Below are 22,309 nucleotides of genomic sequence, written 5' to 3'. Positions count from 1 at the left end.
CTCAAAATTACATTATATAGTCTCCCTATGTATGCAGAAATAAACAATAAGTTTTTGCATAATGTATATATTCCTAGCTGGATGCGGGAAGGCATGTGCAGGTAGATACTACACACACACACACACACACACACACACACACACACACACACACAGAGTTTCTTGTCAATCCAGCTGCTGACACTGTGAACAAGGGAGTCATGTTTCAAAGTTGCAATCTGAGTGATTAACTTTTTGGTAGGGAAAGCAGGCAAATGGATTCATCACTTCTTTGCTTCTCTTCCCTGTAAGTTCCTTTTAAGACCTGAGTATGTCTAGTGTATGTGTGAATGTTTATTTGCTCCCTCTCCTGACACCAGCTTCTCTTCTGAGAATATGTTGTTTGTCAGTGCTGCTATAGGCCCATTCTTCATTGGAAGTTTTCAAAACAGAGGTTACAGTATATGGCCACTTCTTGTGATGTTTTAGTGTCTATTTCTGCACTTTCTGAAATGGACTAGGTCACCTTTGGGGTATCTTTCAACTCTGTGATTCTAGATGTGTAGCTGGGCCAATTGCATGCCCTTCACCTCTTGATTCTTTGCCAAATAACTCACTGGTAGAGTTTTAACTTTTACAGAAGAGATGTGCTGATGTAGTTCTGGCTTCCCTGTTCACATTCCGTAGCATTAGAGGATGATCCCATCAGAACAACTGTCTTGAATGCTGGTTGTGTATGATAGTAATTGGTTTTGTGGTTTGTAATTAATCTAGCAATTTAAGATTCATCTGTATTCCAGTGTAAATGTGCTCCTTGGAGCCTGGACCTGAGCAATGTGTGTAAGTAAATGCAGAATTTTTGTGAATATGCAAGTCTGAATGCTTCCTGTGTACAGTGTGTAAGTCCATGAAAGGAGGAGATATTGCTGACATGCTAAAAAGCTTGCATGAGCTACATGCACAGTTGATGATTTATGGCTGCATACACTTGTTTCACAGTACCCTTTCTGTCCTGTCTTGTTTCTTGGACTGGTGGTATGTACTGTTAGTTTGAAGCTTTGCCATTTATGCATTTTTTGCATTGCTCTGACTATTTTAATGCTATTAGCATCTTAAAAGCCAGACTACATATAGATGAGATGCAGAAAGTAAACAACAGTGGGGAAAAAAAATCTGTCTCTTTTTCTGACCAAAACCTCACTCCTGGCTGCTGTTCAGTTTACAGAAGAAAATATACTATGTCTTCCCTGTGAGGAAAAAGTCAATTTGGGAAGGGTGTGAAAATGTTCATGGTCTTCCAGATGTTGGACTATCCATTGCTATGGATAACAAATGAGAGTTGTCATAGTCCAGTAACACCTGAAGGTCTCATAACTTGGAAAAATTGCTTTTTGGATCATATTACTCAGGCTCTGTAACCTAGCATTGTGGCCATGGTTACTGTGGGCATCTAGGATATGTAGTCCCAGTAACGTTTTCCAACTGCATGTTTTCACCCTTGCCAAACAGCATATTAGATTTGGGCAAGGGAATCCTAGAGTCACATCCATTTTTCTGTGTGAAGTTGAGTATCCTTAAGTCTGACCCATGCTGCAAACTTTAAGGCAAAATAATACCCATTCTGTCTATGGGTTAGTTGATGATGAATTAATAACATGTGTGTACTTCCATTACTCCAGTACAACAATTTTTAAAAGCCTTGGGCGGGTTACAGACCGCCTCTTTGGGGTGGGCTGCACCCGCCCCTTTCCCCGCTGTATCGGGGCCTCAGCGTCCAGAGCAGCAGCTGCTGAGGCCCCGATCCGCCGCTTTTCGGGCTGCGGGGAAGCGGCAAAAGGCCCCTTCCCCGCAGCCTGAAAAGGGGTGTCCCTGGGGCTTCAAGCCCCAAAGACACCCCGCGGCGGCGGGGAGGAGGAGAAAGGGGCAGCTTGGCCCCTTTCTCCTTTGGTCTGCTTGGCGCAGCCGTCTGAAGGCTGCACCAGCAGAGCAAACCAGGAAGGAGCTCCGAAACGGAGCTCCTTCCTGCTCCGCGGAAAGGGCACATTACGCCCTGGTGCGGAGAGGACGTCACGTCCGCGCCGCCCCGTTAGAGGCGGGCGGTCGTGACGTCCTCATGGTGGTGGCCGTGTGGAAGCACCGCCCCTTTCTAACCCTAGTACGCGCTCTGCGCATACTTTCATGCCCGTCTGTAACGGGCCTCAGTAAGCTTCCTTCAGCTTCACCCAGTATAACATTTTTGGTGTACAGCTGCCATTTTTTCTGGCCTTATTGGATAGGGCTAATCTGAGTTGCAGTCTATATCATCAGGAGGGTACCAGGTTAAGGAAGGCCTTCTTACTATCATCCTCCCTTTTTCATTTATGTGTCTGTATGTTTGACTGTCTTGAGTTTATCAGGTGCACAAACTTTTCTTTCTTTTTATATACTTATAAAGGATAACCCTTCCTACATTTGTGGAGATGTGATACAGTGCATGAAATATGTGACAAAAATATCTTAGACTTTTACACATGTTTACACACATTTACACATGTTTACACATTCCACAGAACTTGGTTGGTTTTTCAGCTACAGTCTTATTATAGTCACCCTTCTAGAACCTAATTATTAACCAATGATGTAGGGTGGGAGTCCTGTGGGAAATGTTATGTAATGGAGAATTTTCTATTACTGTACTTCCCTACCAAAGATACAATTCTACGGAATTCTCAAAAAATTCTTCCCTTTACCCTGTTAACTTGGAAACATAACTATTGGAGATAAAACCATTTTCTAAATTGTAACCTTTTCAGATGACTCTATACAGTGTCTGCAGGCAAGACGTAGCTCTCTTGGCATGCAAAAACTAGTGTGCTAACTGTTTTGAGCATTAAAATGCTGTTCAGATTTGTAAATACTTTCAGGTATTCTAATAAAAATGACTAAGAAAAGTTTTGCATTTGTTTATAAAAAGTAAACCATGTGAATTTTGCTTACTTCAACTATTTTTGCAAACTGCAATTCAGATAATTAGGCCATCGGACAAAAGTGTGAGATATTTACGCAGGATGGGAAACTAACAAATATATCTGTGCCAGCTGCTATGCAGTGTTTTGTATATTATTGAGTAATGTATTTATTGTAGTGTTTTATGACACATTCATACACATCTCTGATGAAATTACTTAAAGACCGCAAGAATTTAGGTTGTAATAAATTTATTAGTCTTTAAACTGCCACGGGATCCTTTGTTCTTTTATTGGAATTGAGCTAAGCAGGGAATTAACATGTGTAAAATGTATGTATGAGCATGCCTCTCATCCAGTAAATGTATTTGCATAATAGTAACTGTGCTGGCAAAGTTGTTCTGATTCAGGAAGAATGAGTCTTTCCTTAGTAATGTGGCATAGTGTAGCAAAAGCTGAAGTAGCTAAGGCCAGCTGTAAATTCAAGATGAATTTTGAGCAATTTCATTCCTAAACCACTATTGCTTAACATAGTATTGGAACACTGTATATGCATCTAGGGATTTGGCAGCGTCCCAGAAACAACACTTTGCTTTGAAAGCATTGACTGAAATTTATGTCAATGCGTGTAGTCTTGCATGTTCTGTGGCAGAAGGCAAATATAGGCAAAACATTTCATTCTAAACCAATTGTCGTGAAGAACATAGGTGAAAGAGTTTTTGTGTTATAAGGCATTATAAAATACTAATTCCTTGATGTCCAGCTGATGCAGAGTCACTCTGAAATCTTTCTTGTGATAACTGGGAGTTAAAGGGTAGATTTCATTCATAATAGATTTAAGTGTCTTGCTTCCCGTATTAGTGCAACACCATTATCCGTGACGATCAATAAGCAAATACATACTAAAATTTAAAAGACACGGTTTAATAAAGAAGGGTCAGGTACTGTTTGCCATATTGGGAACAACTTAAAATATTCTACTATCGAAACATAAGTGATTAAATCACGGAAGAAATAAAATAGGAGCAGTATATTTTTTCCGGTAACCATTAACCGTGTTTAATTAATGAAACTTTTTTTAAAGTTCTAGGATAAATCAAAGGTTGTTCAGGGGAAACCATATTAATGAGCATTAGCCTCTTAATTATCCTCCTGGCTGCATCACAGGGATACATTTGTGCCTTTTCTTTGTGTAATAACTTTTTGTAAAGAAGTATATTTAAACTGATCATTAATTTTATGACTGGAGAAATGAGATGCAAAATTTATGCTGTTGTCATTGGCACAGGCTCAAGGCACTGCTGACATTATGCATGATTATAATGGAATGGCTGCCCGCTAATGAGTCTATAGACATTTCGTTTGAACATGCCTTGCTTTTAGATGTCTGATTAGGCTGTAATGCTTTCAATTATGTCGGCAAATTGTACTGGATACATTTACCTGATGCTCGTTGTTCCTTTGTAGTTCAGCTTTCTATTACATAGATACCAGTTGAACACTTTCGTTTATTGATGTCTTTTTCCCTCCCAGAAATAGTATTAGGCACATGGCTCCTGTCGAGGGGACATAATTTGTGGCTTGGACTACTCAACGGTGACTCCTTGGACTGAATGGTTGAGTAGCATTTATAGTTTCAAAGGCAGTACCTTCTGATAATTCATAAACTAGGCTGGCCATAGCTCAAAATCTGTGAAACTATTTATCTAAGTGTGAAGTCGAAGGCTTTCACGGCTGACATCCATATTTTTTTGTGGTTTTTTCGGGCTATGAGCCGTGTTCTAGAAAAGTTTGTTCCTGATGTTTATTCCTGACATTTATTCCTGACGTTTCGCCAGCAGCTGTGGCTGGCATCTTCTGAAGATACCAGCTAAAGGTGCTGATGAAACTTCAGGAATAAACTCTTCTAGAATACAGCCTCATAGCCCCAAAACCCCACAAATAACTATTTATCTAAGTGGGTTTTTTTTTTTTTACACTTAGTGGATTTGGATCTGTTAAAAGTGAAATGCTTTGCATTTTTACCACAACAAATCCACAGTGGTTTTTTAAAATGTTATTTTTATGGTAAGCACCATTTTTCATTGCATGAAACATTGCCTTGGTATTTCACCCAGTTGTTGACTTCATTTAAAAATGCTCTAAATTGGGGGGGGGCATCCAGTGGTGTGGCAGCCACACATGCCTCCTTCTGGATGTCAGAAGGCTGATTTAGCCCTTGAATTGTCTTATTCGCAAGCACACCTTATGCCTTTGGGGGTCATGGGAGCCAATTTTACTATCACTTTCCTCAGCTCATTCAGTCCCAGGAAGGGCCTTTTTTCAAACATGAACTCTTGTCTTGTTTTATAAAAGGTTCCCTGGTCATATAATTTGGGGATGGTGAGAGACCTAGCAGAGGGAAGGGCAACTGGTGAAAGGTGGTAAGTCATAGCCCCATAGGAGATCTTAGAGGGCCACACCCCTGCCAAAAATATATCAGTTTTTACCCCCCCCCCTAATCCCCCCTGGGGGCTGTGGGGGCATTTTTACTACATTTGGGGCCTCCCTGAGGCATCGGGTGACCGTGGGCAAGTCACACACTCTCATTGTCAGGTGATGGCAATGGCACTACCCCTCTGCAGAAACATGCCAAGAAAACCCTATGATAGGTTTGCCTTAGGGGTGCTATAAGTCGGAAAGGCTTGGGCCCTGGCGGCTCCTCCTCCTCCTCCTCTTGGGCTGCTCTCTGGTGCACCCCTCGCCCCGGTACTGTTTGCTGGAACCCTCTGGGGGACCCTCTCCATCCATGGCAGCAGCAGCTGCACTCCATCTCCCTCTCCTCCTCCTTGCCCTGCTGGCTCTTTTGCAAGCTGGACTGGGACCTCCTTGCCCTGGCCTGTTTTGGCTCAGAGATCACACTGGGAAAGAAAGAGGAGGAAGGAGGAAGGCAGTGGGAAGGGAGGGGTGAGGAAGAGAATGCCCACCTGGAGAGACCCCTGGAGGAGCAGGCAAGGCCAAGCCAGATGAGTGGCTCTGATTCCTCTGAGGTGGCCGCTGGGCTATAGAGGTCCCACACCTGGCTTGCTCCCTCTGGGCTGCTGTCATCCACGACTACAGTGGCCCCAAAGCTGGGTCCCCAAAAGCAGGGCCCTGCTGTGCCAGGTGAAGGCTTGCAAGGCGCCAAGGGAGCCCAGCTCACCACCTTCAACTTCGTGTGAGATGTGAATCGGATCCCTTGTTCCCACTGTTAGAACACTCCTCTGAATCGATTTTTTACAAAAGAGCCGCCCCAAAACTAGTGTTTGAAAAAAACATTTTTTTGGATTTGTATCTAACATGACTCCAACTGAATGCAGTTGGGTTTGAAACGGTTCCCAGTGTGAATGACACACATATAAATCAATCAGGAAATCGATTCATACCCTAGTGGGAATGAGCCCTGAGAGGGATAGCACACTGTTGTGGGATTCCCCCTTTCTCCAACCATTATGTAGATAGCAAGCAGTTAAGCTCAGAGGGGACAGGAAAGACTGAGAGGAGTAGCAGTTCCTGTTAGTCAAAAGGCAGGGTGACCAGATATCATAACCACAAAAGATGTCAAGGCATTGCAAAACGTAGAGGAGTCAAGAAAAGTGGAAGATGTTCTAAAATAACAGTCAAAAACACCCATAGTAATATAAATTCGTGCTTCTTAGTCATGCTCAAAGTGGAGGACATTTTGGAATTCCTCCTGGATAGAAGACTGAAATGTAGGACATGTCCTGGAAAAGGACGGAATCTGGTCACAGGGAACTGAAAAGGCATGGAAACCCTGTTCTGAGATCATGCCATATACCTCCAGGGACATCCGTGAAGTCATAGTTGCTAGAACTCTGTCCTTAAAAAGAAAATGGGAAAACTGAATGCTGCAGCCAATACTGCATTCTGTGATTCTACTGTTCTCCTATGGAATTGCGGTTGATAAAAACCTCAAGTTTCAATGTTGTTTTCCTGGCTGCTTACAAATGGAAGGATACAAGTTTTTCACCCACTTAAGAGGGCTTTCTTTCACACCACAGGTAGAGTCAGTGGCTTTCACCTGTGGGTATGTCTCCAGCTGTTGACAGTCTAGGACACCATCCTTAATCACCCCCCACCCCCCCACCCCGGCTTGGCAATTTAAGTAGTGTTAAAAGTCCTGATTTAACCACTACTGAGCTTCCTACAGTGTGCTTGATGTAACATTGTTTAGGGCATTGTGGGAAATCTAAAGAATTGCTTGAAGTAACTGCTGAATGCTGCATGAAACTATTACTTCAATCAGTAACAGTGTTACTATGACTCCAGGTCTACCAACAGTGGAAGGAACCCAGGAGATGCCCAGGGATGCCTCAAAACTCGACAAAAAGCCCTTGAGCTTGGGCCTAAGAAAGCTGAAAATGTGTGGCAGAAACCTGTCAGATATGCTTCTTGAAGCCTTTAAGAATGAAAGGTGCCATGAAATATAGAGAAAGTATTTGAAGATAAGAGGAGCTGAAGGCCTATCCAAAGTAGTATGCTATTCTGTTTATAGCCAAAACTATGGAAAGCCTGTAAGCAGCACCCTTTACTCTGTGTTCTCCAGCAACTGATATTAAGAGTTATTATACTTTGCTATATAGCCAACATGGCTACCTCTGTATATTTTTTTCTGGATTCCATGATACTTTATTTTAGCTGCCACAGGGATATCCTAAATAGGGAGCCAAGGGACTGGGACCTAATCTTTGAGATTTCTACCTCCAACAAAGGTAAAACTTCCTTCAGCAGGGTGTGCATTTAGCCTGTTTTATCTAAACAGCACCTAAAAGTTGTCTAAATGCAACAGCAGAGGCTTCCTGAGAAATCCAGTGTTTTCTGCCTCACAAAGGACAGAGGCAACCAGAATCTCAAAGGAAGTGTTTTTTTGTGTTGCAAATGGAGTTCAAATTGTATTCCCTGGACTTTAAGACTCTAGAACCCACATGGCCAAAAGGAATGGCTGTGCCTGCATTGACACCCCCCTCCCATTTTAACTAAGAGCAACAAATCTTGACAAAATGTAGGCTTGTGACTCTTAACATCACCCCCCTTCCCCAGCATGATATGATTTTTAACTCTTTTGCCTGTTGAAGAAGCCTGGAGCTTTGAAAACTTGCATCATGCATTTTGTGGCTCAATAAAAGTTTTGGTATTTTGTATGACCAACAAAATTATTGTACTTTGCTGTATGGCTACCCCTGGATGTTTTCTGGTGTTAAGATGATACTTCTGGTTCTGTTAGTTATCACTGGTAGCTGTTGGTAATGTCATCCTTCATAAATTTAACCAGTTTCTCTTGAAAGCAGTCTGGGTTGTAAGCCATCACTACATGGTGGTGAGTACCAAAGTGTACATAAAGATTCTAGGACATGGCAGTAGTGGCAGGATCTCTGTGGTGTAAAAAATAGCTAAGATTCCCACTTGTTTGTTTCATTTGAAGTGGTTTGTTCATTAAGCTAACATTTAAGATGGGTGGAACAGTTGTGTTATAATAATAAAGCTTCTAACACTTCAAAAGCGAAGTGCTGTAAACTGTAAAACCGACGTGACAAAACCCTCCCCTCAGGCTTACAACTGAAGCAAACAGTGGGGAAAAGGAAGAAAGAAGGGGCAAAGAAACAAAAAAAGGTGAGATGTTAAGTAAAGTAAAACCTTGGCACAGAGAAGGCCTGAGGAAAATATTGATATCTTGGGAAACTCGCTAAAGAAAGGAAGACACTGAATGAAACATGTTTCTGGAAGCAATGAGTTCCAGGGAGAAACTGCTGCCAAAAGAGATGGATGAAGGCATGAGACAATATGAATAATCTTATTGGCTTAATGGTAAGATTGCTATCAGAATCCAACAGACCTCTGGAAGTAGTACAAAGAGAAATGAACGAAAGAAGATGTACAGGAGGAGTATAGTACAAACAACTGAAAGCAAGATAGAGAATTTTCAAATATGAGTAAAGGAAAGACAGCAGCATAAAGTGAAAAGAAGAAAAATGTGTTCTCAAGTGGGAAGCCCACCAATGCTAACAATATTTTGAGCTGTCAGATGAGTTAAATTAAAGAAAAGAAAGTTTCCAGTCCCTTCTGCCATATTGCATATTTTAAGGAGAATTCTTTTGTCCTCCAGAGAGATTTGTGGGTGGGATGGAGAAACTGAGAGGAATTTTGCCTTCTGTGACCTTTTTAAAATATCTCAATACGCTAGGATGTAAACCCTATACAGTTTAGACCTCTGAGGAGACACACATAAGGTTATTGTGGCAGTTATTTTTGGATGCTAGATAGCTTAATTTATAGTATGAAAAAGGAAGACTTTTCTGACCTGAGAATCCACCATGATTGGCTTAGATTAGTAGCCAGCCATGGTTTTATTTTCTAATCATTACTTCCAACCTTTACTGGGATGCCTCATGCTCTCCAAGACTTGGAAAGCCTCTGGTTCCCAGCTATACTGCCATAACACTGCCATAATTTGATTGCACCACACATTAGCAGAGATGTGCAAAGATGGTGTAGAGAAAGGAAGGTGGAAGTACGAAACCGACTGCTAGAAAGGCACAGCAGTCCAGAGCAGGAGGAGAATCAGCAAAACTAAGGCCTTTACCACCTTTTCCAAATGAGAACTGAGAGAGAGAGAGAAACTCAGATTCAGTCTTTAGTCTCTGTTGTGGGGGCTAGTGCTGGGTGGGCAGTATGCGGCCTGCTAAGAGGAGGATGATGATGATGATGATGATGAGGATGATGATGATAAAGATAATAATAATAATGATAATTTGCAGTGTTGATTAGAGATTATGGAAAGTCCAACATTACTCACTCCTGGGCTACAGGGAAGCATAGAACACAGAACCTACACTATTATACCATTTTAATTTCTTCTAGTGTGTACAAGAAAACTGCTACCAGGCAGAAAGATAAATGCCCTCCTTTGGTGGAGGAAGGAACAAAGATGTTGCATCAAAATTTATGTGATGTCTACATATCTTTGTTTCAAACTGAAATATTTGGTTAGTGAAAAAATCAGCAAAGTGCAGAGAAAGTTGTTTAACAATTTCTTAATAACATTTAACATTAATATTCAAATTAAAAAGGTTTAATTTGAATATTTTTGAAATACATGTAATGAATTTAAGCCATGAAAACTCAGTGGAATAGCAACACTATTTAATATACCATTTTTGGGATGCCCTGAGAACTAAATATTCATCCCTATTATATAGTTGTGTACGCTTCCTGTAAAATGTTCTGACAAAAATTGGAAACTTCTGAATTTGATTAGTATTGCAAGCATTATGTTACCAATTAATTTGAAGGAACATTGCATTTTTTGGGGAAAAAGTCAAACAGTGGAAATTTTTGTGAGAAATCTTTCCATGATGGAAAATGTTTATCCCACTTTGCTGGGTGGCCTTTTCCACTACAAGGAGGACTCAATGTGAAAGTATTGACAGTGGCTTGGTTCTGGTTTCTGTCTGGGGCCAGGGTTATGCGACATTGTGCTGCTCTAGCATGGAGAGCGACCAATTCTGTCCCTTTCTCAGTACTTTTCCTGTTGTCTGCCCCCCTTTGTCAAGGCAAGGGGGCAGCAATGGTTTCTTGCATGCATGAGATAAAAACATCCCTGGTGTGTCAGACTAAAGGTTTGTTTAGGGTAGTAGCCAACTAGTTGCATACTGCAAGCCAAAAGATGACTGCAACTTAGACTTTTGTAGTCTAAAATCCTTTCCTTCAGTAGGTTCTCTTTAGAGGAAGAGGAGGCAGTTGTCTATCATGAGATTTATGAATGCCTGCCAATAAGCCATGACATTTAAAAAAGTTTAACAACTGTCTTTCAATCTTACTGTGTGTAAAATGTTTTTATTCAGTCAATGGTATGTGTGTGATCGTATGTCATCTCATGACAAAGAAGACTTTTGTTCTACTCGTGATTTATGTATGTTTTTATGTAACGTGAATTGTAGCCAGAGCTTCGAAACATTTCTTTTCTGGAATGAAACTTCCCAAGGCTGCTGTATCCTGGAAGGTATAGTCCTGAAAACTAAGTTTTCCAAGTTCTGTTTTATAATATCTTGCTGTGTTTTGATCTTGCCAATTATCTTCATGCCCCTGTGTTTAGATTCCAAAGAATAATCCAGTTTGAATAAATCTTTTACTGGTTTTGAATATCAGTTTAGGGAGTTGGAGTGTTTAGAGTGTGCTTCTAAAATTTATTCTGTATATTTTAAGCATTGCTTCATCTTGATTCCTGATATAACTAGGAGGCGGTTAGAAGTTATGGGAAGTCATGCTCATACTTTACTCTAATTAGATATGGTGATTTTGACTCTGTGCTCTGTGGAGGATTTTGTTGTGATCTCATCTAGATTACAAAGGAGTCCTGGGATTTGAAGATTTGTGCAAGTATGGGAAACTGTGAAATAATAGCTGAGATGCAGGATCTAAACTGCCATAAAACCTGGGCATTTATTTATTATATGTATCCCATGAAAGTAAAATGATCTACATTTTTGACTAGCGATGTGGGCTGGAAAATTTTCCAGTGCTATATTTTACCATGGAGAATTTTCCACACCGTGTCTCTTTGTCTGTCTGTCTTTCTATCTATCTATCTATCCCTGCACATTTATCCATAGTTGTCTGGGTTGTTGTATTGCAATCTGTCCTTTAGTGAAATATAGTATTCAACTACTTGTACTGAATCCAATTTTTCTTAGATTGAAATGGAACTGATAAGTAGTGCAGACCATGAATGAGTGAAACTGAAAATATTACAGTTATACTTGAGCAAAAGGGAGTTTGCTGATATAAGAGATGTCAGAAACATCTCTCTTTAGATATTTCTCCTAAAAAAATCTATCTTTCAGGTATAGTCATTTTTTTGATAAGTGTGACGGAGGTATATACTATTCCAATTAACTAGTTTCATATGAAGAATGGCTGTACCTGAATGTGTCTGAATATAACATTTAAACCAAACATGCTAAATCAGATAACATTATTTAGAAAATTTTCCAGTTCTACTTTTTCCAAAAAATCCACATTACTATCTTTAATTGAATTACACATTCCATGGTAAAGTTGCGATATTGAATGTTTGTTGCATGAGAATGTCCTCAATATGATAGTAGGGGTGTCTTAAGTTTTTATTGAGTGAGGTCTGATTTGAATTGGAAGTGAAAGCTGTATTAGTTGTGTCCTGGCGTCTGAGTAACATAGAGAATCAAAATGTTTTGATTAGAGGCTGTGCTTTAGCATTTACTTAAAACACATGATGATATTAAATTTCCATGTGTGACCCATTTTTCCATTTTAATTCATAAACCTCAGTGTAACATTATAAATCAGCACTGAAACGAAGTTTATCCGAATGTTCAGGTAGCCATAGATTCAGAGAAACGTTGATGATTGGGAGCTAGAAGCCATTCATAAGCCTAAACTGGTGTCATGAGTGCAAGTAAGTGGATATAGTTTGGGTTTGGCATGTGGCATTTGTCCGACACAAAGCTGCTGAAAGGTGGGTTGAGTGGTGGCATGATTAATGGAGGTTGAACTGCCAGGTAGATGGGTGATGAAGCATTCATGTCACAACTATGTCATGCCACACATGCCCTAAGATTTGCTGCAGCCAATTAATGCTTAAAGGGAAACCTGACAACATTGTGGCAGCAGAGTCACAAATGGTATGTCCTGCTACATGGATATTATGTACTGAAGAGAAAAGCATTAAATCCAATGTTATGTCAGACGTATGCTGCTGCAGCTAATAAGAGCTATTGCTTTATCTTTCTGTATAAAGTTGGCCCTTCATATCCACAGGTTCTGCATTCACAGATTCAACCATCCACAGCTTATATTCCAAAAAGCAAACCTTGATTTTACCTTTTTATATAAGAGGACACCATTTTACTATGCAATTGTACATAACAGGACTTGAGCATTCACAGATTTTGGTATCCACAAAGTGGTGGTGGCCTTGGTCTGGAGCCAAACCTCAGTGGATACCAAGGGCTTAGTAATGTAATAAAGTTTATTCGGTCATTGACCAGCAAATACAATAGTAATCATAAAAACCAATATTAAGCTCTAATTGTAAAAACTTTTAGATTGCACTACAGCTATGAATAGCAAAAGAGATAAAAGAGATAAAGGGATAAAATGCAATTGTTATGCATAAAATACAATCACAGAGGACAAGACATGAGCCATAAAACACAGTCCGCATCTGACTCTGATAGCTTCCAGTTCTCTATCAATAGTATGTTCTTCTACATTTATTTCATAAAGGAATGGTGCTGGGGTTTTGTGTGTGTTGAAGGATATGAAGGCAGTTATGATGAAAAATGGTTGATACTATGGTTAGAGTGTCAGATTAGGTCTTGGGAGACCTGTGTTCTAGTCCCCACTCTGCCATGAAGCTCACTGGTGGTGAACTGGTTCCAGTCACTATTTTTCAGCTTAATGTACCCCATGATATGATGATAAAAAAGAGTCAGAAGAACCACGTACCTTGTCTTAAGCTCAAAAGAGCTAAAAAGTGGTATAGACACACAATAGCAGTTGCTGCAGATACTGTAGGATAGTCAGACATTTTACAGTGGTTCCAGTTAGCTGACCTTAGTCATGATTTAATAGATCCAACTCTTCCTCTCTTGTGTATCATTCTCAGTTCTCATGCTATTGTGTACCTTCACGTCATTTCCAACTTATGGCAACTAAGGCAAAACATTTTTTTTTGCTAGATTTGTTCAGAGTTGGTTTTTCATTACCTTCCTCTGAGCTTGAGAGAGTGTTTCTGGCTCAGGGTCACCCAGTGGGTTTCCATGGCTGAATGATGATTCAAACCCTAGTTTTCCAGAGTTGTATTTCAACACTCAAACCACTAAATCAAACAGGCTTCTCTTGGTATATTTCTACTTCCGTTTAAACAAGGAGACTGGGAAAGTGTTGATAATTAATTCAGGCAAACTACATGGTGGTTAAAACTTGAGCTTGGCAAGTTTACTGTTTGAACTACAATTCATAGAATCCGCTAGCCATCAAATCCCTTGGCCAGTGGTGGCTAGGAAATTTTGGAAGTTGTAGTCCAGAGTTAAATTTTCTAATCTCTGGCTGAGACTCAGTCTTTGCCACTACGAGTCAGCTTCCTTACCAGATTCTCCACATGCTTTGAACTTGCACTGTATCTCTGATCTACAAAAATGGGGTGGGACTTGCTGCAGATTCGATTTTAGTTTGGAGCTCATCTTCTAAGAGTGCTTTATTCTGTATATGTAGGCAAACTGCAAAGAACCTGTTTTAACATCTCATAAACTTTTGATTTGTGCAGCAGAACTGGAAGATGGGGAAGAGCTTGAAGGCCCCATGCAACCCGACAATCTCTCTTTAGCATCCGACCGTGGGGATAAAGAGGATGATGGGCCCCTTGAGGGTAAGTAACTCTCTGTATCTTAGTAGTCATGGTGGTTTTGTTGGTATTCACTGCTTTCTGACTCCAGTGTTTCTTGGGCTGTGGATAAATGGAAGGTCTCAGGAAACTTATGGGGTTTGTTTCTTGTCATCACTGACCCTTAAGGAACTGAAGAGCACACTCTAGTGGTGAAAAAGATACAGTGAAAAAAAATTCAAATGCATACCTTATTCATTGTTTTTTCCCCATGAACGGCACCAGTTCGTCCTCTACCCTAACTGTATCACTGACTAAAATGCATCTTTCTTAAAGACAAATCATTTGCATCAAAATGTTGTTTCATTTTCCTGATCTACATGAATGGCTTGCTTTATTTATATTATAAGTAATGGAACACTGTATTTGATGGTTTCTGCGCTGGGGAGGACCTCAAAAAAGGATGAGTTTATTGAATTGAGTTTATTAAATATAGCAGATTCTGATCACTTATATATTGTTTTTAAAGCTAAGATTAAATAAAAATGCGACTTGCATCGCAATTTGCAACAGTCTTTTTCCAATAGTTCTTAAGAAATGTCTGATAAATTATGCAGATATACAAATAGCAATGTATGTTGATTGGTTGCTCAGATTTAGTTTTGGAAGCGAGCGGATATTTATTTATTTTTCTTTATCCTGATTAAACTATGGCACTCCAACTCAATTGCTGCATGAAAACGTGCTTCCTGTAATGCGCTGCTCCACATTTTATGTTTTCCCAATTATTCCCTTTGGAAACATATATTGCTTTTATGAGGTATAAAATTATGTCTATTGCAGAACAGGGATAAGTCAAATACATGCATAAGTGATAAACCATCTTAACAACTGATTTAGAATACAGGATCTTTACAGTCCTAGAACTCTTATGTTGTATCACAGTAACAAACAAGAGTCCTTTTCTTTGAATTCAGTTTATGCTAGTGTAAGCTTTTAGTTTAATGCCTGCAATAAAATTACCTTTTACTTTTTGGCCACCTTTTGAAATTTATTTATTGGCAAAACAGATTCTGTGAAATTTTATACCATTTTCTCCCCTAGGGCATTAAACAGAGTAAAGACAAAAGTGCTTTATATCCTAACAATTCTGCTGCTAACATTCCATTTTGCTGTGTTTTATGGCCACAGCATGCCGCTACAAAGGAATAGACATGAGCAATGTTTTCTTCTTGTTTAAGGAGAAAAACAGACAAATGCATTTTTCTGTGACGTGTGTAGTGAATTACTAAATGATGTTGTTCTCTAAGCTTTAATAATTAACAAAATAAATGCGTAGATAAATCTAAAACAGTTTTATTTAATTTATTTCATTAAAATATTATTTTTTGGCCTTGAAATTAAGAAAATCAATATGGCTTACAATAAGGGAAAAGCATGATGATCAAGAAAAATGTAGTAACCTATGAAATAAAATATGTAAACAAACTGATGCATTTAAAGGCCATTCATTAAAATATTTGATAAACACGCCATTGTTAGGGATAGGGGATCTGCAATGCTCCAGATGTAGTTGGATTACAATTCCCATCATCCCTATAATGCTTGGGATAATGGGAGTTGCATTCCAACATGAGGAGGTATATGCATTTTCCATCCCTGGTCTACAGATATCTTGTCACTTTAACTGTCCAGCAATTCACTCAGGCTTATATGGACATAGCAATGAATTATGTTCAGAGCACAGTCCTATAGATGTCAGGTGAGTCCCATGGAATTCAGTGTACTTGCTTCCAAATAAGTGGATATACCATTGGAAATGTCTCTTTTTCTAATTAAGTTTCTTATGCTCTTGCAATGTCCTATCAGTCATTAGAGCTTTTTTTGGTGTTGAGCATTTTAAGCATACAGATGCTTGTTTCCATATTGAATATGGAGGTGGGACCTGCTCAGGTGAAAAACGTATACATTTGAAATATTAGTAAACAAGACCATATATTTAACTTTCAGGTGCGCTTCAGTGGAAACATAAAACTGCTGGACTTTAATGTCCAAGCAAAGCCATTGACCGTTATGGCATAAATAGGGATTAGAGAATTATCAGTAGCCATTAACATGAGAAGCACTCATCTGCATTGATTACAGCAAACCTAATGAATTAATCATTGGCTTTAAAATTTTCTTATAATTCTGCCCTACATTGTCTATTGGGCATTTATGCAGAACAGATAACTGATAATGTATAGAAACGTTTGCTTGTGACTGTGGGGTAAAATCCTGCTCTTTTCCCCTGACCTTTTTTCTAATAGTTTATTAATTAGAAAGGAGACAATTATTTTACCAATAAAATAAGTATTGTGTAACTAAATTAGAACAGGTCACCAAAAGGCCTCTTTGTTGTAGCTGTCCTGTCCTTTTGGCTCTTACCTTAATAAGGTAGTCTTAAACTTGACGGATTGCAAACTCTTAAATGTGCACTCTTAAATGTGTGTGTTTACATTGCTGATGTCATTTTTGTAGGTTCAGAAAGTGTCAACATCCTGTCCCCAAATCTTTCTTTGCATTTAAAAATCCTTTCCCACTCCCTTCCCACTTAATTTTCCAACAAAACGTACCCCCCATCTGTCTTCTTGGTTCAAAAGTTCATTTGGTTCCCCAGTGACCACCTAATTTCCCAGTTATTCCCTTAAGCCATAGGTGTTTGGGTTTCTTTATGGTTTATTAGGTACTGCAGGAAAGTAGCATAAGTTATACCTTCTAATGAAATTCAAGCATGCTTCAGAAATGCTTTGACTTTATTGCTGGCAGCAATCAAACTGCAAGAGAGGAGGTGCCTTAGAGAACGTTTTGGGGGAAAGTAGGGGAAAGGATTGTCCAAGAAGACACCTCAAAATAAAACAAGACATGGAATTCTTGGCAGGCAAGCTGTTCCTGGCGGGCTTTTCTTTTATTGGCTCACAGCTTGATTGATAGCAAAATCATAACTGGATATATGCTAACAGGCAGAGTTCACTTGTAGGTTATTGTGAACTGATAAAGGGTTAGATGGAGTTTTGATTTTCACACTGGACTGAGCTGCACCAGATTAATGGAATTTCAATGAGAGGCCAGCCTAGTTGCAGCTTTGTCAGAAAAACGGATGGCGGTTATATAGTCATGCCTGGTCATTAATACCAGTTGTCTGAAAGGTGTGGTACTTCTCCATACAAAAGACTTCAGATAATTGATTTTTGAATAGAATTTTGTTTGTTTATTGATGACTAGGTGTCTTGCAAAACAAACAACAGCCTCTTGTGTAGGACAACAGTGTTGCACATTTGTTGTTAATATGTTTGAGGCAAGGAGTAGACCTTGACCCAACTACAGATATATTAACCTCTTGATATACTTGGTGGTGACGATGGGAACAAGTGTGTGGTTTTATATGTAAATTGCACATAGTACTGCCTTTTTTAAAAGGCTGTTTTGGAAGAAGTTGAAATTGGAATATATCTGCAGCTTTCTAGATCTTGTAGATGATGTTGATTTGGTAAAATACTGGGAGAGGTTTCAGAATCCTTTAAGCTGCAAGGTATGTTATGATGTACAATTACAGCTAGTTAGCCGAAAAATTCTGTGGATACCATCAGCTGCAAAAATGAAAAATAGAGGATTCTTAGAGCAAATCAAGCCTGAATTCTCAGTAGAAGTCAAGGGCCTGTTACAGACTGCCCAAATAAAGCTGCTTCGGGTTTCTTTGGAGGTATGCTGTTTAAATGATGCATGCATCCTAAGAATCCGGAAGCTGCACCAAAGCTGCACTGCAGTGCTTAGGAATGGAGTGTGGCTTTGGCGCGATCTCCGGACTCTTAGGACTCATGCATCATTTAAATATCATATCTCCAAAGAGACCCGAAGCAGCTTTATTTTGGCAGTCTGTAACAAGCCAAGATGACTAAAATGATGCTGTCTTACTTTGGACATATCATGAGACTATGTGTCTCATTGGAAAAAACAGTAAGGCTTGGTAAAGTAGTGAAGTGAGGCAGGAGGAAAGTCACATCACACTTGAAATCATTCAGTAAAGGAAACCACAGCCGTGAATCTGGAAGACCTGAGCAGAGCAGCTGTTTTGGGGTTATTATACTCCTCAGGTATATGCTCCTGAGGCACTTAAGTGTATTAATATACACAATGAAAATACTATAAACATATGCATCAGAAATGAAGAGCTAAAAGGCTTTAGATGCCTTGGGTCCTGTGCCAGGAGAAAAGTGTCATATACAATTAGAGAGGTTTTTTGGATGCTCCAAATGTGCCTATCAGGGTTCATGCCTGGTTGTAAAATTGTGGTACATTGAACATCCACGTGCTGCAAAATGCAATCAATGGTGTAGAAAATCATTTTTGACATACTGCTTATGTGTTCTTGATTAAAGCTAGTAGATTAAAAGTGAACATTTTTGTTTTCTTCCACATGCTTCTTTTTATTAAATATTTCTAAAATGTTTGAACACTTTTAGAGAACTGGAAGTTCTAGGAGAACTGGTAATCTCCAAAACTTAGAATTTGCTTGTACTTTGGCTAAAAGGGCTGCTTATTGTGTCTTTGAAGACTTGCTTGTACAATACTTATTTAATGACTTTAAATATGTATGTCCTGGCTTTCCATGAGTAAGAACACCAGAATAACTACTGAATCTTTATGATCTGACTGACAAAATCACTGATTTAACATCTGAAGAAAAATAAAAAGAGCTATAGCTATAACAAGCATAGCAGATGTTGGGATGTCCATGATGGCCATAAGTAATGTAATTTTTAGCAGATATTTGAAGAGACAGAGAGAAGGGGCCGATCATATTATATCTCATGCTTGAGTGTCACCCCCAAGAAGGCTCTGCATTCTGTCAAGCTGCAGTTTAATTGGTATGATACATAGAATAGGGTTTTGTGTGAAGACTGAAACATTTGGCAAGGATCACATGAGTATTGATGCCTGCTGGAGTGGTCCTCCCCTGTGTTCCATCAGTCAGGGCAGTATGTTGTAGGAGGACACGGGAAAGGGGTTGTCTGCTGTGGTATCCCACATATGAAATCTCCTTCCCTAGAGCTTCAGTTAGCCTCAGTGCTGCAGCCATTTTGGCACAATTTTTTTTTTAAAAAAAAAGTGTCTTGTACTAAAGTTTTTGAAGTATGATTGTTGCTGATTAAACTTGTCTGGATTTTTAAGCGAGTGCTTTTGAATTTTCATAACTTCTTTTAATCTGTTAAATAGTTTGATATGCTTTTAGCCTTCAATTTTTTCTTACCATTTTAAAATTGTTTTAAGTTGTTCCAATTGATTTTATTATACACTGTCCTGAAGTCATGAGATATAGGATGGGATGTAAGTATTTAATAAATATTAAAATAATAAAAATGAGCCGAGGTGGTCCACTTAGATCTCAGATCCAAATCTCCAACTGTTTGGTAGATGTTATAGAATACTGTTTTCCTGAGAATATGCCTTGCTTAACGCATACAGGGAATACCAAGGTAGTTCAACTACATCCCCTTGCAAACTGTCTTGTGTCCTTTACATTTCACTGTTTTCTATATCGAACTTTGGCTGTTGTGGATCATATGAATGTGATGGATCACAGCAACCTTCATTTTGTTTACATGAATGCATCCTTTCTCCTGCCTTCTAGGATATTAATTTGCACATTTTCTTGTATTTCTTGCTGTGTTTAGGATAGTCATCTGCTTGTTGTCATTTGGTATTTCTTGCTACTTATTTGATTTATATTTCATTTTTCTCTCAGTATACATAAGGGTCACTGGAACAAAAATGGTTAAGAACTTTTTTCTGGTCTAGAAGCTGTCATCCTTGGATCCCATGCTACGAGAAAGGCAGGGTATAAATTTTATAAATAAATGTTCCTTCTGTGCTTTTGCTTGGTTTTAGAAACTTGTTTGGGGAATGGAGAAATTCAATGGGTGGAAAAGAATATACAACTTCAGAGGATGGATGTGTTCCTAGGAAGTTTTTCCTAGCAGTACCTAGAAATACATCTATCAATAGCATGACTGCTGCATGACAAATTAGGAGATACTGCATTGCTGTACTGTACATGAAAACTTATTTTATTCTACTGCTTGTTCATTGACTGCTATGTTGTCACCAGAACTGATGTGAACTTTTTCACCTACCAGGTGCTTGATAGTTAGTATGAGTTTCAAAAGCAATCTGGAAAAAAAGAAGACTATATTGAGTTGATGATAATTGATTTAGTCCATCACATCTAACTATTCCTTGTTTTCATTACCACTTCCCTTGGGCAGTAATCACAGGATCAAGCTGTGAGTTTGTGGGCATAATTTTTTCAGTAATGCCATCTGGCTCATTGGCACTTGAAGTTGTGATGACTCCTTTGCTGTTGCAGCTAACTTTGTCAAATGACTAGACTTGATTAGACCTCTTCTACTAGCGGTTTCTAATTTTCCTGTATTATTGATTTTAATTGGTAATTTTATGTCCTCTTGTCCTACTTGTGTACATGTTGAGAATTCATTGTTGGACACATTTTGGTAGGATATAATATTAATAATAGTATGTACTAGTATTTTCTTCTAAGTGGTTCTATTTCACTTTGCATGATGCTTCAGCCCATTCTTTAATGCCTTCTATAATTATGGACAGGTGGATAATTCTAAAAAAATAGTTGAACGGGTGAGGGAAACCATATCTAATAATATTGGATACTATTTTATATAGTCTATAAATTTTTATTGCCTATCAGTGGTAGACAATGATGCTTCACATACTGAAGAGTGCTGTGAACAAGTTCAGTGATGTAGTGCTTAACTGAAGTTACTTCTAACTCATATCCCCAGTTACATTATCTTTCATCCAAGAGTCCTAAAACATACAGTGAAATAATAATGTAGATAACTGAATCTCAGGCTGTCTGATGTGTAGGACCAGCAGTTTTCTTTTTCAGTGTGCTTATTTGGCAGAATTATTTCTTTTTTACCTGGAAACATACCAGGTACTGGCAGCTGATATCTCGTGGACCAATCAATGGACCACCACTTTGAATAGTATTTGGTATAGATGACAGAGCTAAGATTTTGGAGGACTGGTAAAGAAAGGCATTACCTGGGCTTATTTGTCACCTTGTAAACAGAGGAGAGGGAGGAAAAGTACCTGCACCATGTTTTTACTTTGGCTAGGTATAATACCTGAATGTGTATTTGATATTTTTCATCATGTTTTAGGAATTTCTTAATCATGTTTCATCAAGTCAAAAGTATTATTCTGTATTGGGCCCTGTTGCTGAACATAGACATCTGAAGGTCCATGAGTTCCCACTCCTGCTGCAAATTCATAATCATGAATGTTCCCCAAATGATAAAAAGTTTAAAAAGACACAAAAGACATCTCATTTAAAAAAGACATTCTCTTAATAGTTTCTCAGATTTCAGCCAAAATTTGAAAAATATTTTATCCTCAGCTTTGTTCATGAAACAAGTAGCTTTCAGAACATTATGACACAAATAATCCCACACGAATGGTGCATCGAGAGCTAGTACTGTAGTAGTTTGACAGTTGGACTATAACTCTGGAGACCGGGGTTTGAATCCTTGCTCAGTTATGGAAACCCACTGGGTGACCTTGGGCAAGTCACACTCTCTCAGCCTCAGAGAATGCCAGTGGCTTTGTGGGCAAATTTTGCCAAGAAAACCACAATATTAGCCTTAAAACCACAATGTTAGCCTTTGTGTTTCCATAGTTCAGAAATGACTTGAAGGCACATAGCAAAAGCAATAGTGGTGCTTCTGTCTGAGGAGGTATTTCTTTGTTTCTTATGGCTGTTTTTCAAATATTGCCCTTCAATCATATTGTTAGAGATGTTTATATACATTTGTATTTTTATTCTTTTTTGCAAAGAAAACATAATAAACTTTAAAGGCCACAAAAACACAAAAGCAAGATACAGCAATTATTTTTTTAAATTTAAAAT

The 22,309-nt window shown here is 38.9% G+C and overlaps 1 protein-coding gene across 4 annotated transcripts in view; it reads left to right on the top strand.

Annotated features, from left to right (window-relative positions):
• The window catches only part of SKAP2 (src kinase associated phosphoprotein 2), a 149,263-nt gene that overhangs the window by 15,443 nt on the left and 111,511 nt on the right, over positions 1-22,309 (top strand). For 3 of the 4 annotated variants that reach the window (XM_042474654.1, XM_042474651.1, XM_042474652.1), the window contains exon 4: positions 14,266-14,367. In XM_042474654.1, the coding sequence (XP_042330588.1) occupies positions 14,266-14,367 (102 nt within the window). The remainder of the gene's footprint in view (positions 1-14,265; positions 14,368-22,309) is intronic. The other variant, XM_042474653.1, reaches the window with a different exon arrangement.

The sequence above is a fragment of the Sceloporus undulatus genome, chromosome 6, assembly GCF_019175285.1.
Source record: "Sceloporus undulatus isolate JIND9_A2432 ecotype Alabama chromosome 6, SceUnd_v1.1, whole genome shotgun sequence".
Lineage (NCBI taxonomy): Eukaryota > Metazoa > Chordata > Lepidosauria > Squamata > Phrynosomatidae > Sceloporus > Sceloporus undulatus.
This window is presented reverse-complemented; position numbering and strand designations above follow the sequence as displayed.